Source organism: Phaenicophaeus curvirostris, chromosome 29 (genome assembly GCF_032191515.1).
Source record: "Phaenicophaeus curvirostris isolate KB17595 chromosome 29, BPBGC_Pcur_1.0, whole genome shotgun sequence".
Taxonomy (NCBI): Eukaryota; Metazoa; Chordata; class Aves; order Cuculiformes; family Cuculidae; genus Phaenicophaeus; species Phaenicophaeus curvirostris.
The window spans coordinates 2,393,505-2,412,748 of NC_091420.1; the positions used below are offsets into that span (position 1 = coordinate 2,393,505).

The window sequence follows — 19,244 nt, forward strand, 5'->3', positions numbered from 1 at the left end:
TACCCTTCTTATGATGGGAACAACCCGAAAATAGAAATAGAGATAAAATAACATAGATTTTAAAAAAGACAGGGAAAAGTGAGGGCTGTTGCCTGCTCCCCAGTACCTCCTGCACCCCCAGTCCCTCTCTGCCTGCCCCAGCTGCCTTCCCCCTAAATTCTGAGTGCCTTTGGAGCTCCCTGGCCTCCAGGCTGGGTGCTGGATGCTCCTCCGGGACTGGGCTGGGTGCTGGGGGCCCCCCAGTACTAGCCCCAACCCCTCCTTCTACCATCACGAGGCGGCTTGGACTACAACTCCCGGCGTGCCCTGCGCCCAGTAAGCCACCCTCTTCCGGGATGACCCGTCCCTCTTCCCTAATTAGCCACGCCCCTCACCGCTAGACCACGCCCCCTCACCAGACCGCGCCCTATTCTAATAGCACAGCGTGTAGCGAGGCCACGCCCCCACTACCTGTCTTGTCACGTGATATGACGCGACCACGCCCCAAGCGATAGACCACGCCCCCTCCGGGTGGCCCCGCCCTCCCCGTCGCCGCCATCATGCTGCGCCCCAAGGCCCTGACGCAGGTGCTGAGCCAGGCGAACACCGGCGGCGTCCAGAGCACCTTGTGAGTGCGCTGAGAGCGCGGGGACCGGGGGGGTTGGTGGAACAGGAGCCAGCAGGGGCCTAGGGGGCCAAGAAGGCCAAGGGCATCTTAGCTTGGATCAGACCCGGCGTGGCCAGCAGGGCCAGGGAGGTTCTTCTCCCTCTGGCCTCGGCCCTGGGGAGACCGCTCCTCGAATCCTGGGGTCAGTTGTGGGCCCCTCCCCACAAGAAGGATGTTGAGGCTCTGGAGCGAGTGCAGAGAAGAGCAACGAAGCTGGGGAGGGGGCTGGAGAAGAAGAGGAGCGGCTGAGAGAGCTGGGGGGGTTTAGCCTGGAGAAGAGGAGGCTGAGGGGAGACCTCATTGCTCTCTGCAACTCCCTGAGAGGAGGTTGTGGAGAGGAGGGAGCTGGGCTCTTCTCCCAAGGGCCAGGGGACAGGACGAGAGGGAATGGCCTCAAGCTCCACCAGGGGAGGGTCAGGCTGGACAGCAGGAAAAAATTTTTCACGGAAAGGGTGATTGGGCAGTGTCCGAGGCTGCCCAGGGAGGGGGTTGAGTCCCCTTCCCTGGAGGGGTTTAAGGGCCGGGTGGCCGAGGTGCTGAGGGACATGGGTTAGTGATTGATGGGAATGGTTGGACTCGATGATCCGGTGGGTCCTTTCCAACCTGGGGATTCTATGATTCTGTTCAGGGAGCTGAGCATGCCGGGGGCTGGGTGGTGCAGCTGCTGTGCACGGTACATGCTGTGCACGTGGTCCTGAGCAATGTTTGGTGCTGAGCACACACGGTGCTGGGATGTGCATGGTGCATGACGCTGAGCGATGCAGGAGTCTGTGGGGTCTGGTGCCCCGGTGGGGCTGGAGGCATCAATCCGTGCTCCCACCCCCTCCCCAGGCTCCTGAACAACGAGGGCTCCTTGCTCGCCTACTCGGGCTACGGTGACACCGATGCCAGGGTGACCGCGGCCATCGCCAGCAACATCTGGGTGGCTTACGACAAGAACGGCCACCAGGCCTTCAACGAGGACAACCTCAAGTTCATCCTCATGGACTGCATGGTACGTGGGGCTGGGGGCTGCCCGCCCCGCCCTGGGGACCCGGGTCCCCCCAGGACCCTGCTGGTCGTCCCGGCCAAGCTGGGGGTGCGACGGGTGCTCTTTCTCCCTGGGCAGGAGGGGCGAGTGGCCATCACCAGGGTGGCGAACCTGCTGCTCTGCATGTACGCCAAGGAGACAGTGGGATTTGGGATGCTGAAGGCCAAGGTAATGCTGGTGCGGAGGAGCTGGGGGGGTGATCGTGGGGCTGGGAAAGAAGAAGCTGCCGTAGAATCATGGGATGGTTTGGGTTGGAAGGGACCTCAAAGCCCAGCCAGTCCCACCCCTGTCATGGGCAGGGACACCTCCCACTGCATCAGCCCCATCCAACCTGGCCTTGAACCCCTCCAGGAACGAGCAGCCACCCTCTCTGGGCAACCAGGTCCTCCCCATCCTCACAGCAGAACATTTCTCCCCAAGGTCTCATCTCAATCTCCCCTCTTTTCAGCTCAAAACCGTTCCCCCTCATCCTCTCCCTGCAATCCCTGATCCAGAGCCCCTCCCCAGCTTTTCTGGAGCCCCTTACAGTCCTGGAAGCTGCTCTGAGGAGCATTAGGACAGGTAAATTCACAGTCTGGTCTGAAGATGAGCTCAAGTGAACCCCACGTAACTCATCATGGGCTGCAGTGAAGCATCTCCAGGCTGCAGCTGCTCTGACCAAGGAGGTTTTGCTCCTTCGGCCATGGGAAGCAGCAAGTTCTCCATCTTAAGGACCTCAAAACCTACCCAGTCCCACCCCTGCCCTGGGCAGGGACACGTCCCACTGCGTCAGGGGCTCCAAGCCCCATCCAACCTGGCCTTGAACCCCTCCAGGGATGGGGCAGCCACCACTGCTGTGGGCAACCTGGGTCGGGTCCTCCCCACCCTCTCAGTCCTCCTTGCAGAAGCTCAAAAAGAACTCGAAATTCAGAGAAGCGCGCGAGCAGCACGGAGAACCCACTCCGCTCTCTGCTCGCAGGCGCAGGCGCTGGTCCAGTACCTGGAGGAGCCGCTCACGCAGGTGGCTGCATCCTGAGGAGCTCGGAGGAGCTCGGAGATGCTGCCGTGTGAACCCCGTTTCCTTCGACCCCAACCCATGGGGGGATGGCAAGTGGCCCCGTGAGCATCCTGGACTTGGTTCCAGCTTCGGGGGAGGCCTTCAAAAACTGAGGTGCGGGGAGCAAAATAGCTGAGGGGGAATAAAAATATGTTGGATACTCGCGTCCTTTTGTGTCTCTGGGGGGTGAAAGGAGGAGCTGGGGGGGTGATGCGCACCCAGCGGGTTGGGGGGGACTGAGCAGTGCTTTGGGGGGCCACCGTGGGGAAAAACGGGGTAAAAGGGAGTGGGTGCAAGGGAAGGGAGGGGTGTGAAGGTGCCGGGGAGGCGTCCTTTCCTTCCCTGCTTTCCCCAGCGTTCACACGATGGCAGCAGAGGCGAAGGAAAGATGCGTTCATAGACCCATAGACTCACCAGGTTGGAAGAGACCCACCAGATCATTGAGTCCAACCATTCCCATCAATCACTAACCCATGTCCCTCAGCACCTTGTCCACCTGGCCCTTAAACCCCTCCAGGGAAGGGGACTCAACCCCCTCCCTGGGCTGTTCCAGTGCCCAATGACCCTTTTCATGAAATATTTTTTCCTAATGTCCAGCCTGACCCTCCCCTGGTGGAGCTTGAGGCCATTCCCTCTCGTCCTGTCCCCTGTCCCTTGGGAGAAGAGCCCAGCTCCCTCCTCTCCACAACCTCTTTTCGGGTGGTCGTAAAGAGCAGTGAGGTCTCCTCAGCCTCCTCCAGGCTTCTCCAGCTCTCTCAGCCGCTCCTCTTCTTCTCCAGCCCCCTCCCCAGCTTCGTTGCCACCACTTGGAGCTGGGCTGAGCTGGGCTTTCTGCTCTCTGGCTTTGGTTGCCCACGGTGCCCGAGCTGCCTTGCGCTGGCAGCCACCAGGAACAGGTCCCAGCTCCTCCTCCGGCCACCCCGTGACGGGCTCAGGGGTGACACTACCTGCCCAACCTGCGCTGCGACACCCGGTCCCACCCCTTGAGTCAACCGGCCAAGCGGCATCGCCAACCCAAGCGGCCTTGGCGTCGCTCCCCCGCGTCTCGCTGCCTTCCCCGGACCCCGCATCTCGCTTGGCTTCTCTGCTCGTTCTCCAGCACAGAAGAACCTTTGCCCCTTCCATCGCCTCTCGTCCCGCCCCGCGCCGCCCGCTTGAGGCTCCGCAGCGGGAAGGAGGAAACCGAGCGACGGCCGCACCATGGGAAGCGCCGAGGAGGATTATAACTTCGTCTTCAAGGGTGAGTCCTGGGCTCGACGTGAAGCCCCCACCCCAAAAGCGGTGGAGGTCAAGGGCTGTGGGGAGGAAATTGAGGTGCCTTCCCCCTCGAGGCGGCCGTGGCCCCAGCTGGGATGTTGACCATCTCAGGTGACCATCTCGGGCATTTAAAAGTCATTCTACTGCAGTGACCTGGGTGGTGGCACTTGCAGAGGACGTGGGGGTCAAACGTCACCTGGAGAAATGGGGCACAAGCTTTTGCTTCCCAGCTTGAGTTCTGCAGGTCCCAGTGTCCCACCTCTCGTCCAGTCCGGACCTGCTGGACCTCGGTGCTCCCCTCGGAGAGGCTCGATGTTCTGTTGGTCTTGGGTGGCCACCACAGCAGGGTAACCCAGCATCCTCATCCTCCTCAAAATCTGGTGGCTGGGACCCCCTGAAGAGCACTGGGGCTGCTCCAGCATATGGGGAATGTGGATGCTGAGGTGTCTCAGCCTGCTGTCCAGCCTGACCCTCCCCTGGTGGAGCTTGAGGCCATTCCCTCTCGTCCTGTCCCCTGTCCCCTGGGAGAAGAGCCCAGCTCCCTCCTCTCCACAACCTCCTCTCAGGGAGTTGCAGAGAGCAATGAGGTCTCCCCTCAGCCTCCTCTTCTCCAGGCTAAACCCCCCCAGCTCTCTCAGCCGCTCCTCTTCTTCTCCAGCCCCCTCACCAGCTTCGTTGCTCTTCTCTGCACTCGCTCCAGAGCCTCAACATCCTTCTTGTGGGGAGGGGCCCACAACTGACCCCAGGATTCGAGGAGCGGTCTCCCCAGGGCCGAGGCCAGAGGGAGAAGAACCTCCCTGGCCCTGCTGGCCACGCCGGCTCTGATCCAAGCCAAGATGCCCTTGGCCTTCTTGGCCCCCTGGGCCCCTGCTGGCTCCTGTTCCACCAACCCCCCCAGGTCCTTCTCCTCCAGGCAGTTTCCAGCCAGACTTCTCCTAGGCTGGAGCTACTCAGGGTTGTTGTGCCCCAAGGGCAGGACCCGCCATTTGGCCTCGTTAACCCTCCTGCCGTTGGTCTCAGCCCATGGATCCAGCCTGTTCAGATCCCTTTGGAGACCCTCAAAACCCTCCAGGATTCCCTGTGCCGGCCGTGTGGGTGGTTTGGCTACCGTAGTGCCAAGGTGACGAGGTGCTGGGTTCTCTGTATGACTGTCAAGTGTCTTGGAGCAGCTCTGTCCCCTCCTCAACATCTCCAGGGGGTTTTCTCCCTTCCTTCCGCAGTCGTCCTGATCGGGGAGTCCGGGGTGGGCAAAACCAACCTGCTATCCCGCTTCACCCGCAACGAGTTCAACCACGACAGCCGCACCACGATCGGCGTGGAGTTCTCCACCCGCACCATCACGGTGGGAAACGCCGTGGTGAAGGCTCAGATCTGGGACACGGCCGGGCTGGAGCGGTACCGCGCCATCACCTCCGCGTAAGGATTTGCTTCTCAAGACCAGGGGGCTCCTTGGGACCTGGGTGGTGACACCTTCATCGCGGAACCTCACGAGTGGAGATGCGGGGGTGGGGAAGGCATCCAAAGCGTGGGGTGATGGTGAGGTTCTCCTGTAGGTATTACCGAGGGGCTGTAGGTGCCCTGGTTGTCTTCGACATCACCAAGCACCAGACGTACGACGTGGTGGACCGCTGGCTGAAGGAGCTGTACGACCACGCCGAGGCCAACATCACCGTCATGCTGGTGGGGAACAAGACCGACCTGGCGCAGTCTCGAGAGGTGCCCATGGAGGAGGCGAAAATGTTTGCAGGTAATGGGGCTGGGGGCTTGGGACCCTCACTGAAAGCAAGAACCTCCACCAGCCTGGGCCAAAAACACCTCTAAAAGGCTTCAGAAATGGAGCTGTGACCTCGCTGGGGGCTGCATTGTCTCAGGGGGGGTGTCTCTCTTTGCAGACCACAATGGGTTGCTCTTCGTTGAGACCTCAGCGCTGGATTCCACCAACGTGGAGCAGGCGTTTGAGACCATCCTGAAGGGTACGTGCCGCAGGGTCCTGGGGCATCGCAGGGTCCTGGGGCATCGCAGGGTCCTGGGGCATCGCAGGGTCCCGGGGCATCGCAGGGTCCCTAACAGGAGGAGGATGCTCAGCACATCTTCTCTGCCCTGCTCCACGTGAGCCCTTTCGGGCTGGTTTCGGCGTCGTTGCCTTTCTGGCTGGTTTGGTTTCCGGTCTTTTGCGTTGGGTGGTTTGCTCTCCGCACCCCACGGCTTTGTTCTCCCAGCCCTTGGGCATCTCCAAAGCCCCGGGGGCTCCTTCTCCCCCCTGTAATCTCGTGTTTCCCTTCCTGTCCTCCCGAGCTTCTGACTCAACGGCTCCAGCACGCGGCTGAACCGGCCGCGGGAACCTTGGGGGGACGTGGGGATGGAGGTGGGTGATGCCTGGCCAGGAGAACCTCTCTAGGGATGGTAGCAGGGCAGGAGCGCAGCCTCCCTGTGCCGTGCCAGCTCCGCTTTGGGGTGAGGCGCTAATCTCAGGTTGGGCAAGAGGAAATTGCCCAAGATTAGGGTGTTCCCGAGGCACCGTGGGGACGCAACCTCGGGGAGAAGCACCCTTGGTGCCCCTCAACTCGTCCTCTCTGCTTCAGAAAGGGAAAGAGAACCAAGCGTGGGTGAGTGACGGGGGGGCTGCAAGCTCGAAGCTGTCCCCGCTGACACGCAGACCTCCCCCAGCACCTCTTGTTTTCTAGAGATCTTCCACAAAGTGCAGCAGCAGAAGCAGAGGAGCGGCCAAAGCACCACGGTGTCACTCGCCAACGAGAGCCCGGAGAGCGCGGCCGTGGCGCAGCCGGAGAAGCGGCCATGCTGCGTGGCCATCTGAGCCGGCCGGGAGCCCCAGGGACCCCCCAGCCCTGGACACGCCAGGGGTGAAGAGCTGGCCCTGCTTCCACACCCACTCACCGGGCCACGGGCACAGACGAGAGTCACCCAGCCTGCCGTGCCCCCCGTCCTGTGCGACGGGGACCAGCAGTGGCCAAATCAGGGAATCACAGAATCACCAGGTTGGAAGGGACCCAGCGGATCATGGAGTCCAACCATTCCCATCAATCACTAACCCATGTCCCTCAGCACCTCGTCCACCCGGCCCTTAAACCCCTCCAGGGAAGGGGACTCAACCCCCTCCCTGGGCAGCCTCGGACACTGCCCAATCACCCTTTCCATGAAATATTTTTTCCTGCTGTCCAGCCTGACCCTCCCCTGGTGGAGCTTGAGGCCATTCCCTCTCGTCCTGTCCCCTGGCCCTTGGGAGAAGAGCCCAGCTCCCTCCTCTCCACAACCTCCTCTCAGGGAGTTGCAGAGAGCAATGAGGTCTCCCCTCAGCCTCCTCTTCTCCAGGCTAAACCCCCCCAGCTCTCTCAGCCGCTCCTCTTCTTCTCCAGCCCCCTCCCCAGCTTCGTTGCTCTTCTCTGCACTCGCTCCAGAGCCTCAACATCCTTCTTGTGGGGAGGGGCCCAGCACTGACCCCAGGATTCGAGGAGCGGTCTCCCCAGGGCCGAGGCCAGAGGGAGAAGAACCTCCCTGGCCCTGCTGGCCACGCCGGGTCTGATCCAAGCCAAGATGCCCTTGGCCTTCTTGGCCCCCTGGGCCCCTGCTGGCTCCTGTTCAACCAACCCCCCCAAGGTCCTTCTCCTCTCGTGCTGCCGTAAGTGGTGGGAAGCGCCAGTGCCAGGAGCTCTGCTCTGTCTTCTTCATTTCTGCTGGACCCTGATGAGCACCAGCACCACGCGTGGATCCTCAAGCCCCTCCAGACCCACGGTGCAGAGGACTGAGAGCCCCCCAGGTGCCGCTGGGAAGGAGCCAGGACCTTCTTGGCCGGGACTGTGCCGTGTGCTGGGGATGTGGCCGTCCCCACGGGTCTCTGACTGCCCTGGCGCCGTCCCAAAGCCTACGGAGCAAAGTGGCAGCGCGCAACCCTTGGGACATGTCCATCCTCATCCCAGACAGGGGACAAGGGTGGTGGCAGGACCTCATGAAGGTCCCTCCCATCCGCACATGGATGAGCCAAGGGCCGCGGGAGCAGCTCCGTGTCCACCACGACGGTGACTCAACCATTAAAGAATTTGTGAAATGCAGGTTTGCTGAGCTGGAATCCCTGCGTGTTTGTGGTCCCAGCCTTTGGTCCTCACCTCCAGGGCACGGTGGAGATCACAGCCACCCAAACTGCCCAGCCCCGTGCCCTGGTCCCCTTGTACTTTCTGCCCTCACAGCCTTTCCCAACCCACCAGCGATGACTTTTAGGGGTCAGATGGTGCTTTATCAGTCCATACCATGACTTGGCCCCAACCAGTGATCCAAAACCTCTTGGAACCAGCAGAATCGCTGCTGGATTCTCCGTATCTTTCCATATCTCTGTGTCTTCCTCCTGGGCTGGAGGAGCCCTGGCGAGAGCACGGAGGTGCCGAGCAAGGAGCAAAGCCCTGGGGGAGATTATCTGGGTTGTCCCTGCCCATGGGAGCAGCCGCATACCTTTCCCCCCCCCTTACCTGGCCAGGTGAGCGCACCTGAGCGCTGATGGACAACCCCGCGCACCAATGGGTGCGGAGGAGGAAGGGCTGCGGCCACCAACGCGCTCAAGGGGTTCAGCCCCTGCTAGAGCTGGAGAAGGCCTGGAAATCCCAGTTAGCCCAGTTAGGCTGTGGTGCCGGGGGAGATGCGGGGCAAGGACGACGAGTACGATTATCTCTTCAAAGGTGGGTGCCCCGCGATGAGCTGGGCTTGCTCTCAGCGATGCGAAGTCCACGTAGAGCCCTCCAGACGGAGCCGGGAGCTGGGGCTCTGGTTTATACTGGGATACAGCGCAAGTTCCCAGTGCTGGGGACCTGGGTGGGGAGCTGGTTGGGGTTCTCCTCAGGGCTGCTCGTGGGTATCGGTGGTGCCGGCACCTCAGGGTGGAGGCTGAAACGCTGCCGTGGTCTGAGGGTTTGCGTAGAGCTGGGCTGTGGCTAGTTTAGTGCTAATTAAAACAGCTCGTTAGTGCTGCGGGGGGGCGATGCTGGAGTCCCTGCACAGGTGCAGAGTCCAGGAGCGGCCGTATCCTCGCTTGGAAGAGGCTGGGGTGGTGGACGAGGTGCTGAGGGACACGGGTTAGTGATTGGTGGGAATGGTTGGACTCGATGATCCAGTGGGTCTTCTCCAACCTGGTGATTCTATGAGTCTATAAAAGCATCCGGAGCTCCGGCGTTGTCCTTGCCAGTGCTGGTCACGCTGTGACCTCCCTGCTGTGCAAGAGAGGATGGCGTTGAGTTGGTTTACCCGGTGGTGGGAGCCCAGCATCCCTGAGGAGCATCTCCATGCGAACCACCGACCCTGCGCCTTCCAGCTTTCCCTGCTGGGAGCTGCTCTCCCCTCGCACCGGTTGCTGGGAGAAGCGAGGGGACAACTTGGCACCATCGGCACCTCCCGAGCAATAAAACCGCGGCGAGTGAGCTCAGCCGGGCGGCTCTGAGTCAGCCTCCCCGCGCTGCCCTGCCCCGAAGGCTCCAAGTAATTCCAAGTAATTCCAGCCAGCGACACAACGGAAGAACCCCGGCTCCTCGCACACCTCCCCTGGCCCCTGCCCAGGAAAATCCTCCTTTCTGGAGTTATTCTAGGACCTGGCGAGGGGGGAAATTCTGATGCAGATGGAGCTGGTCATGCCTTGGCTGCTGCGTCCTTCTCAGAGTTGCACTGGCATCGTGGTTCTGAGGTGGTCCTTGTCCTCTTGTGGTTCTCCAGAAGCCAGAGCTCGGAGAAGCTCAGCCCTGGGCTCCTCGCCTGGTGGGGATCTCTGGAGCCCTTCAAAACCAAGAGAACTCTGGTTTAAAAGCAAGATCTGCTCATCCCTCCTGAAATAGGAGCAAAGTCCGAGGGGGAGGCAGCGTTTAGGGGCACAAAGCGAGGCTCTCTGGGTTAGGTGGCTCCGCTGAGACCACCTTATCCCCTGAGAAATGGGAGATGTCGCTGCTCGAAGGGGCGTTCTCCTGAGTTCCACCGCCATGGGAGCATCAGCCGCCTTCTCCGGTTGCGAAGCACGAGGCCAACTCCGGCTGCGCTCACGGCAAGAGCCTCGGTGCTGCTGGAGGGGCCTGGGAGAGCTGGGAAACAGCCCTGGGCATGGTTGCTCCTTGGAGCCTTCCTCGGGGCGTCTGTGTGGGGCTCCAGGCTGTTTCCATCCCCGCTGCTGGGGTGGGACGTGACGCATCGAGGATGCTTCATGGGTGCGAGCTCTCTGCTTTAGGGAGCTCCTGCTGCTTCAGGAGAGACGAGGAGGGCTGAGAGCATCCAACGCGGTTGTGCACGGAGTGGAGGCCACTGCTCGAGTCCTTCCAAGCTCTGCATTGAGCTGTCCCTGAAGCTGCAGGGTCCCTGTCCCATCCCACCCCCTCCCTGCATCCCTGATGTGGAGCAAAGACCAGAAGAGCATGAGGAGCACGCTGTGGCCTTGAGGTCTGCTCTGCTCCTTCCTTAGAGCATCTTCCAGCACTGAGAGGGGGGCCAGGAAAGCTGGGGAGGGGCTCTGGATCAGGGAGGGCAGGGAGATGAGGGGGAACAGTTTGGAGCTGAAAAAGGGGAGATTGAGATGAGATCTTAGGGAGAAATCTTCTCCTGTGAGGGTGGGGAGACCCTGGAACAGGTTGCCCCATCCCTGGAGGGGTTCCAGGCCAGGTTGGATGGGGCTTGGAGCCCCTGATGCAGCGGGAGGTGTCCCTGCCCATGGCAGGGGTGGAACTGGGTGGGCTTGGAGGTCCCTTCCAACCCAACCCATTCCATGATTCCTCCTTCCTCTACCCTGGCTTCCCAAGGCTTTCCCATCCCGATCCTCCTGCTGGCTGCAGTGGTGATGCAGCACGGCGCCCTCGTGCCTCAGTTTCCCCAACCGTCCTCTCTGCTGCCTCCTGGAAGCTCTCGCAGGCATCATCTGCGCCGACCTCCTGCCAAGATCGGTTGAGCCAAGGGAAGTGACAACTTCCCATTGATTAAACACCAAGCGCTGAGGCTCAGGAAGCGTTAACGAACCTGGCCTGTGTTTTTCTACCTATTTGACTGGGGGGGGGCTCCATCCATCCTGGTCCTCCACGTAGCCCACAGCGGCTTCCAGCGCTGCGTGGAGGAGCCACCCATCCCTCCTCCTGGCCCCAGCGGTTCCCAGCACGGCTCCAGCCGCCCTCGGTGATTCCAGGGAGCTGCTCCACGCGCTGTTGGGCTTCGTGGAGCGACACAATTTGCTGGCTGCGCTGCAAGAAGGCTCTGAGCAAGGGAGTGATCTCAATATCGGAGGCTTTGCATCTCCAGCCATGCAAGGGAGCCGGGTTCCTCTGAGCTGGAGCTGGTGGGACGGAGTTATCCACGACGTGGAGCATGATCCTTGCAGGATGGTGGCTCCTTGAGGGAGTGGAGAAGCGTCTTGCTGCAAAACTCGGTGTTGTGTGCACTGGGATGACGTTCCCGGTGGTCCCATCGTGGTGTTGCTGCTCTGGGATGCTCCTCAGCGTGGTGGCTGCTCACAGCCCCGATCCCAGTGAGGAGAAGCATCTCCCAAGCTTGGTCCCGCTAGGGTGGGTGAAGAGAAGCAGGTTGAGCGTGAGCGAACCTGGAGAAGGAACCAGCAAGCGGGGTGGAATTAAAAACAAATCAAACCCTGTTGAGTCATAAACTCAACAAACTTGATAGGGGAGGCGTGTGATGAAGCCTCCTCAGAGCCTGTTGCGCCGGGTTTTACAGGAACCGGTCGGGTCTGAGACAGGCAACAAATGCTTGGGGACCTCCCGGCTCATGGGCTGGACCAGCAGCAGCGGAGGAGGAGGAGGATGAGGATGCTACATCTTTAAGTCCTCTTGTGTTCCCTCAGGGTGGGAGCTTGGGCTGGAAATAGGGGCCCCAGTTCTGCTTGTGTCTCCACACAGGTCCTGACTCTGGTTTTCTGCTCGTTCTGAGCACATGGACGCACACATCGTAGAATCATGGAATGGGTTGGGTTGGAAGGGACCTCAAAGCCCAGCCAGTCCCACCTCTGCCATGGGGACACCTCCCATGCATCAGGGGCTCCGAGCCCCATCCAGCCTGGCCTTGAACCCCTCCAGGGATGGGGCAGCCACAACTAGAGAAGTTCCAGGGCCTCCCAACCCTTGTAGGAAAACATTTCCTCCTAAGATCTCATCTCAATCTAGATTCCTTCCTGCTCCCAGTGATGGGAAGGAAACCCCCAGCAACTTCCAGGTGAGGAATCCTCTCGAGGGGGATTTGTTGGGATGAGCGAGGATGCTGATCCTGCTTCTCAAGCTCAGCTTCTCCATGGACGGAGGAGAGTGGAGATGCGTGGGGAGGTCCCCGATCTCTGCTGGGCTGGGGTGGTGGGCTCTGCAGGACACAAACGCCTTTGGGGGTGTGCAGGGGGCTCTGACACTGTGGTTGTTCCCTCTCCAGTTGTGCTCATCGGGGACTCTGGGGTGGGGAAGAGCAACCTGCTCTCCCGCTTCACCCGCAATGAGTTCAACCTGGAGAGCAAGAGCACCATCGGGGTGGAGTTTGCCACGAGGAGCATCCAAGTGGACAACAAGACCGTGAAGGCTCAGATCTGGGACACGGCCGGGCAGGAGCGCTACCGGGCCATCACCTCAGCGTGAGTTGCTCTACTCCCCACCCGCGTCCCTCACCGGGGACACCACGGTGACCCCGTCCCTCGGCTGTCCCCCAGGTACTACCGGGGAGCCGTAGGAGCTCTGCTCGTCTACGACATCGCCAAGTACCTGACGTATGAGAACGCCGAGCGCTGGCTGAAGGAGCTGCAGGATCACGCTGATGCCAACATCGTCATCATGCTGGTGGGCAACAAGAGTGACCTGCGGCACCTGCGGGCTGTGCCCACCGACGAGGCCAGGAGCTTCGCAGGTATCTCCCCACCTGGCCCCGTCCCAGGGCTGCTGGAGCTCGCGGCACCTGCCTGAGCTCACCCTGTCCTTGCAGAGAAGAACGGGCTGTCCTTCCTCGAGACGTCTGCTCTGGATTCCACCAACGTGGAGACAGCTTTCCGTAACATCCTCTCAGGTACGGGTTTAGAATCATAGAATCATGGAATGGTTTGGGTTGGAAGGGACCTCAAAGCCCAGCCAGTCCCACCCCTGCCGTGGGGACACCTCCCACTGCCTCAGGGGCTCCAAGCCCCATCCAACCTGGCCTTGAGCTCTGGATCCCAGCTTTCCTGGAGCCCCTTTCAGCACTGGAAGCTGCTCTAAGGTCTCCTTGGAGCCTTCTCTTCTCCAGCCTGAACAACCCCAACTCTCCCAGCCTCTCCTCGTACAGGAGGTTCTCCAGCCCTCGGATCATCTCCGTGGCCTCCTCTGGACTTGCTCCAACAGCTCCATGTCCTCTAAGAGCTCCATGTTTTGGACACGGTGTCCTCCCAGGGCTCTGCTGGGGCCGTGGTTGCGCATTCTGGGTGGAATCCTTTTCCCTCACATGGGGAGACGCAGGCGTTTGCACCTCTTGGGCCGTGTCTTCGGGGAGGAGGAGGGTCTCCCACTTCAATACCTACTTCAAGAGTTTATTCTTCCCTTCTCCCCCCTCCCTGCTGGCAGAGATCTACCGCATCGTGTCTCAGAGGCAGATCAGCGGGCAAGCGGAGTCGGAGTTCGGTCCCACCACCCCCATCGAGCCCATCCGGGTGCTGCCCACGCAGCAGGAGAGCCGGCAGGCACCGTGCTGCCAGAACATCTGAGCCCCTCGGAGGGTCCCGTGCGGCGCGGAGCCCCCCGAACACGGCGGCATCGCCTTTCTCACCCTCTACCTCCCGCTCGCTGCAGCCCCCCGGGCAGGGCTGCTTCTGCACCGCTGCTCCGTGTGTTTGTATGGACTTCAGTAAAGCCTTCGACACAGTTCCTCAGAGCATTTCGCTTCAGAAACTGGCACCTCTGGGCTGGCCAGGCGCACGCTGTCCTGGGTGGGAAACTGGTTGGATGGAGGGCCCAGAGAGTGGTGGGAGATGGAGTTAACTCCAGCTGGAGGCCAGTGACAAGTGGTGTCCCCAGGGCTCAGGGCTGGGTCCAGCCCTGTTCAATGTCTTTATCGATGACCTGGATGAAGGCATCGAGGGCACCCTGAGCAAGTTTGTGGGTGACACTGAGCTGGGTGGAAGCTGGATCTGCTGGAGGGTCGGGAGGCTCCAAAGGGATCTGAACAGGCTGGATCCATGGGCTGAGACCAACGGCAGGAGGGTTAACGAGGCCAAATGGCGGGTCCTGCACTTGGGGCACAACAACCCTGAGCAGCTCCAGCCTAGGAGAAGTCTGGCTGGAAAGTGCCTGGAGGAGAAGGACCTGGGGGGGTTGGTGGAACAGGAGCCAGCAGGGGCCCAGGGGGCCAAGAAGGCCAAGGGCATCTTGGCTTGGATCAGACCCGGCGTGGCCAGCAGGGCCAGGGAGGTTCTTCTCCCTCTGGCCTCGGCCCTGGGGAGACCGCTCCTCGAATCCTGGGGTCAGTTGTGGGCCCCTCCCCACAAGAAGGATGTTGAGGCTCTGGAGCGAGTGCAGAGAAGAGCAACGAAGCTGGGGAGGGGGCTGGAGAAGAAGAGGAGCGGCTGAGAGAGCTGGGGGGGTTTAGCCTGGAGAAGAGGAGGCTGAGGGGAGACCTCATTGCTCTCTGCAACTCCCTGAGAGGAGGTTGTGGAGAGGAGGGAGCTGGGCTCTTCTCCCAAGGGCCAGGGGACAGGACGAGAGGGAATGGCCTCAAGCTCCACCAGGGGAGGGTCAGGATGGACAGCAGGAAAAAATATTTCATGGAAAGGGTGATTGGGCAGTGTCCGAGGCTGCCCAGGGAGGGGGTTGAGTCCCCTTCCCTGGAGGGGTTTAAGGGCCGGGTGGACGAGGTGCTGAGGGACATGGGTTAGTGATTGATGGGAATGGTTGGACTCGATGATCCAGTGGGTCTCTTCCAACCTGGTGATTCTGTGATTCTCCCTTGTTCAGTGCCGTGTTTTCTCGGCACCTTCGGGCTGGGGTGTGGGACACGTGGGCTGCACCCTCCTCTCTGCCCGCTCGCCTGCACCCAGCCCTGTCCCTGCCCCTCTGGGTGCGCCTGTGGGTGCTGCCAGGACACCCCGGGCTGGGGTGACTCCCTGCTCGTGCCTCCAAGGACCTTGTTTTCCGTGCTCAGGGCACCCTGAGGTCTCCCTGCGGCACGGGGAGAAGCTTCACCTCTTCCACTAACGCCTCAACCCAAAGAGGGTGGAGCAGGGACCTGGGGGACCTTTGGGGGAGCCCCAAGGAGGGGACAAGGAGCAGACAAGGGGGTCGTGGGGCTTTGAGGGGGGTGAGGGCAGGGATGGGATGCTGAAGGTGAGCACCTGGTGTCTCCCTCTGCTTCTCTGGCTGGGCTGCCAGCACCCTGGGGACCCTGAGGCTGCTCTGGGGACCTGGATGGTGCGGGATGGAGCGATTTCTGCACCCGTGGGGGACAACAGCCCCATCCCCCTGCCTGGGGGAGACCTCCTGGGGGGGACAAACTGGGCTGAGCCCAGTGTCACGGACTGGGGGGGACTGGGAGGTGTCAGTTGAGGGGTGCAGGCGCGGTGGGGACGTGTCCCTTTCCATTAACACCAGTGCCTGGAGCTCCTTCCCCACCACAGCACTGGGTTTGGGGGGTTTCAGGCTCTCCAAGCCTCCCTCCGGTCACCCCATCACACTTGGGTCTTGCCACGAGGTGCGATTGCGGATGAAAGAGGAATTTGGGCACAATCCCCAAATAAAGTTGCTCTTGGAGGCTCTTTTTTTTCCGCTCCTCCTTCCTTGAGGCCAGGAACGGCGCCAGCTCCAGCCTCACACCTCTGCCCGCTGGATGGGGACCAGCCAGGCAGCATCTCCAGACCGTGAAGGGCACGAGGAGGGAGGAGGAGGAGGGACAGGGAGGAAGGTGTGAGAGGAGCCTGGGCAAGGGGGCATCCTGCAGGGAGGCTGGAGGCCAAGAGATTGGATTGAAGACTCAGAGGGACGGGTTGGATCCTGCTGCCACGGCACCAGAGCAGCACAAGGGTGCATGGACCTTCCTGTGCTGAGGGCTCCAGAGCTGGACCCAGAGCTCCAGGTGGGTCTCACCTGAGGGGCAGAATCCCCTCCCTCCCTGCTGGTCCCGCTGCTCTGGATGCAGCCCAGGACACGGTTGGTTCCTGAGCTGTGAGCGCACTTGGCTGGCTCATGTTGAGCTTCTCCTCCACCAACACAAGCCCTTCTCCCCAGAGCTGCTCCCAATCCATTCTCCACCCAGCCTGGATTTGGGTTTGGGATTGTCCTTTCTTTCCATCTTAACCTTGGCTGGTGGCAGCGTGTCCTGCCGGCCTCAGCTCTGCTCTGCCCCGCAAGCAGCTTCATCCCTGGCCTCTCCGCCCTTGGCCCCATCCTGCTGGTGTCTCACCACACCTGGAGATCGTCCCTAAGCAGGTGACGGTCCTTTTACCCCCCAGCTGGCTCAGCCCTTCACCCACACCGGCTGGGAGAGACCTGGCAAGGCTCAGAGCGGCTGGAATTGCCAAACACCAACCCCACCATCTGCTCAGACGTGGTGCCAGGAGATGATGTCAGCCCCACCACCACGAGAGGTGGGCGCGAGGAGGAAGGATCCGGCTCCGCAGAGGGACAGGAGTTGAGTCAAGAGCCCCCTCGGGGCTCGCTGCTGGTGGACACGCAGGATGACGAGCTCATTTCGAGACCCTTTCAGGCTCACCAGCTCAGTTTTATTCCAGGTTTTCCCGTTTTTAGAAGGTTTCAGCTGGAACGAAGTGGTGGGAAGGGTGGAACCAAGCTCAGGTTTGCACCCAACACTCGTGGACACCGAGAAGCCCGTAGCCTTGCAAATTAAACTCCTTTGCACTGATTAACCCCTAATCTAGCGTTCCTCAAGGCAGGGAACTCAGCAGGAGCCCCGTGAGGGGTGGTAGAAGGAGGTTATGGCCCCACCACCCCATCCCAGTTGGGGTCCCGTGTCCAACCAACCCCCTAAAGCGCCAACAGACAGAAACCAAGAGCAGCCACCGACTTTCTTAAGTAATAATACTTTAATAAAATTAAGTTCTTAATGTAATTTAGCACATTTAATACATTAACCCTTTCCCTTCTTTGTTTTCTACAAGTTGTGCAACATCATTATTTTAATTTTTTATTTTATTTTAACCTTTTTTTTTTTTTCCTTCTCCCCTTATACTATATGCCTCAAAACTCAGACAACGAGCCTAACTCTACTTCTATTTTCGGTTATATCTCTCTCTCAGGCCTTTATTTTTTATTTTTAATTTTTTTTTTTTTGCGTAACGCCGGAGAGATGAAAAAAAATACCTGGATGGAACATGTGATCGGTTTCCAATAGTAACAATCCCGACTACAGGTTTCCTATGACGTTAAAAAGGAAAAAAAAAAATATAAAAGCAAAAAAGTCAAGAGCAAACACAACGTAAGAGGGAATGGACTTGAAATGGAAGGGCTGGCTCAGCGCGAGAGGTTGGTAGAACCGCGGAGGAGAAACCGTTGAGTGCCTGCACCCGGAGCCGGGGGAAAGCGGATACACACAAACTTGTCGAGTGTTTTCTTTTTCGGAGCGAGGACGAGAGCGAGCGAACGTGGTTACTGGTCAAGGAAAAGCTGGTAGAGCGAGGAGTTGCCCTCAGAAGGCGCCGAGATCGGCTGCCGATGGTCCCCGGGTGGCTTGGGGGTCTCACACCCACAGCCTTTCATGCTCAAAACCCTGTTTTTAACCCAGGACAACTGGAAAACAGGAGTTTAGCCCCATTTTTTTTCTTTCCCTTTTTTTTTACAATTATTTCAAACAGAATTCATCAGGAAAAAGGGAAAAAAGGTGCTGATGGTTTCCCAAAGCAACCAGCGACTCGGCTTCTTCATCCCAGCTCCAGGGAGCCAAGAGAAGATCGATCTCCGTGGCCACGCACGCTGCTCTGCTCGCCGCTCCGTCCCTCTGCAAATTATCTCCAAAGCATCATCGCAAGATGAGAAAACACACCCTGCCGTCAGCTGCCTGGTGCCACCGGTGGAGGTGACTTCAATTTTTTTTTAAATCCCTACACAGACACCGGTGGAACGACTCCAGATTTTCCATCAGCGTCACTTTATTTTTTTTTTTGACTTCCAATTTGCTCCATTAGCAGCCCTGAAGCGACGCTGGAGTGGATCCAGCAGGAACGCCGCAGCCTGTGAGGCTAAACCAACTTCAGATTCCACTAGAATCACCCCAAGGACACGGGTTGAGCTCCACCAGGAGCTGCCCGACCTCCACCACCTCCAGCGTGGGCAAAACCCAAGCCCAACGCTCAGGGTTGAACGTTCCACCAGGTCAACCGACTGCAGGATGAGCTTTGAGTTTCTACAGCATGTGAAAACCCACAAGAAAATACAGATTGCTCCCTAATATCCTAGAAAGGTTGTGTTTTTTGGAAGAACCAGCCCATCCTGGCTCTGCTCCTGCCGGCGCTGACACCGAGGAACCTTGCGCGGGCTCGGCAGAGGCAGGATGGGGCCTCACTCTCAGTATCCAAGTGACTATAAAGTGCATCCACTCTCCAGTCCAGGGCATCACTGTACAATGTCAACCACTGACTCTTCTTCAAGTATCAAAAAGAACCAAACAAAAAAAAAATAATAAATGAGGTAAAACAAAACTGAAAGAGCCGCCGAGCCGCCCCTGCCAAGGGAAGGACCAGGCGCTTGATTCCACCGAGCACGAACCCTCCTCGGAAAGCGTAGGAGACGTCGTGTCCTGCTTTCCGAAAGCGAGAAGGCTCGCGGGGAGCGATCGTTGATTCACAGTGCTAGACGCAGAAACCGAGAAATGAGAACTGGCTTCGCTTCCTATCCGAACCTATTGCATGGCTTTGCTGAAGGAATGCTGGTAGAGCCACCGCCTCCACCCGCTCCGAAAGCAGAGTAGGAGAGGGAATTGAGGGGCAGCCGCCGCGTTTCTCAAAGGCTTTGGGATCCCTGTGGATGGTCCTGAAGTGCAGGACATCCCTGGCTTCGCTCCGGCCGAGCCACGCCACGGAGGAGAGGAGCGACGGCTAAACCCAGAGGTAACCACCTTACGAGAGTGTTTTGCTTTGCAACGCTCTGCTTCTCCAAGGATAACGGAGTCGACGCTAAGGTCATTATTTTTTGAGTTAGAGAGTGTAAACGGTGATTTCGGCGCAGTGAAAAGCTCCAGAGAGACGTGCTGGCCTGGCTTTGGGATGGAAGGAACAAGGTTTAAGCCACCAAAAGGGTGCATGGGACGCATCCTGTCCCCAGTTACCCACAGTGGCTCTGCCTTCAATA

The 19,244-nt window shown here is 59.7% G+C and overlaps 3 protein-coding genes across 4 annotated transcripts; all 3 read left to right on the forward strand.

Annotated features, from left to right (window-relative positions):
• Window positions 1-473: 473 nt before the first annotated feature.
• LAMTOR2 (late endosomal/lysosomal adaptor, MAPK and MTOR activator 2) lies at window positions 474-2,872 on the forward strand. Its single transcript, XM_069878899.1, has 4 exons — window positions 474-607; window positions 1,478-1,640; window positions 1,755-1,844; window positions 2,635-2,872. The coding sequence occupies exons 1-4, from the start codon at window positions 540-542 to the stop codon at window positions 2,689-2,691; spliced, it is 378 nt and encodes a 125-aa protein (XP_069735000.1). The 5' UTR covers window positions 474-539; the 3' UTR covers window positions 2,692-2,872.
• A 617-nt stretch (window positions 2,873-3,489) lies between these two features.
• RAB25 (RAB25, member RAS oncogene family) lies at window positions 3,490-7,159 on the forward strand. Of its 2 annotated transcripts, XM_069878868.1 has the most exons (5): window positions 3,492-3,952; window positions 5,190-5,385; window positions 5,523-5,716; window positions 5,862-5,942; window positions 6,654-7,156. In XM_069878868.1, exons 1-5 carry the CDS (start codon window positions 3,913-3,915, stop codon window positions 6,782-6,784), a joined length of 642 nt encoding a protein of 213 aa, XP_069734969.1. In that variant the 5' UTR covers window positions 3,492-3,912; the 3' UTR covers window positions 6,785-7,156. The 2 variants fall into 2 exon arrangements, with proteins under 2 accessions (XP_069734970.1, XP_069734969.1); XM_069878869.1 differs by lacking the exon at window positions 5,862-5,942 and having other exon boundaries at window positions 3,490-3,952; window positions 6,654-7,159.
• Window positions 7,160-8,572: 1,413 nt separating this feature from the next.
• LOC138732299 (ras-related protein Rab-11A-like) lies at window positions 8,573-13,770 on the forward strand. The gene is made up of 5 exons (XM_069878866.1): window positions 8,573-8,654; window positions 12,367-12,562; window positions 12,638-12,831; window positions 12,907-12,987; window positions 13,518-13,770. The coding sequence occupies exons 1-5, from the start codon at window positions 8,615-8,617 to the stop codon at window positions 13,655-13,657; spliced, it is 651 nt and encodes a 216-aa protein (XP_069734967.1). The 5' UTR covers window positions 8,573-8,614; the 3' UTR covers window positions 13,658-13,770.
• The last annotated feature ends 5,474 nt before the right edge of the window (window positions 13,771-19,244 follow it).

Coding starts and splice junctions, on each gene's coding strand:
- LAMTOR2 (XM_069878899.1), top strand. CDS start 540: ATGCTGCGCCCCAAGGCCCTGACGCAGGTGCTGAGCCAGGCGAACACC. Junction 1,641..1,754: donor TCATCCTCATGGACTGCATG/GTACGTGGGGCT, acceptor CTCCCTGGGCAG/GAGGGGCGAGTGGCCATCAC. Junction 1,845..2,634: donor TTGGGATGCTGAAGGCCAAG/GTAATGCTGGTG, acceptor CTCTGCTCGCAG/GCGCAGGCGCTGGTCCAGTA.
- RAB25 (XM_069878868.1), top strand. CDS start 3,913: ATGGGAAGCGCCGAGGAGGATTATAACTTCGTCTTCAAGG. Junction 3,953..5,189: donor TTATAACTTCGTCTTCAAGG/GTGAGTCCTGGG, acceptor TTCCTTCCGCAG/TCGTCCTGATCGGGGAGTCC. Junction 5,943..6,653: donor GTTTGAGACCATCCTGAAGG/GTACGTGCCGCA, acceptor CTTGTTTTCTAG/AGATCTTCCACAAAGTGCAG.
- LOC138732299 (XM_069878866.1), top strand. CDS start 8,615: ATGCGGGGCAAGGACGACGAGTACGATTATCTCTTCAAAG. Junction 8,655..12,366: donor GTACGATTATCTCTTCAAAG/GTGGGTGCCCCG, acceptor TTCCCTCTCCAG/TTGTGCTCATCGGGGACTCT. Junction 12,988..13,517: donor TTTCCGTAACATCCTCTCAG/GTACGGGTTTAG, acceptor CCCTGCTGGCAG/AGATCTACCGCATCGTGTCT.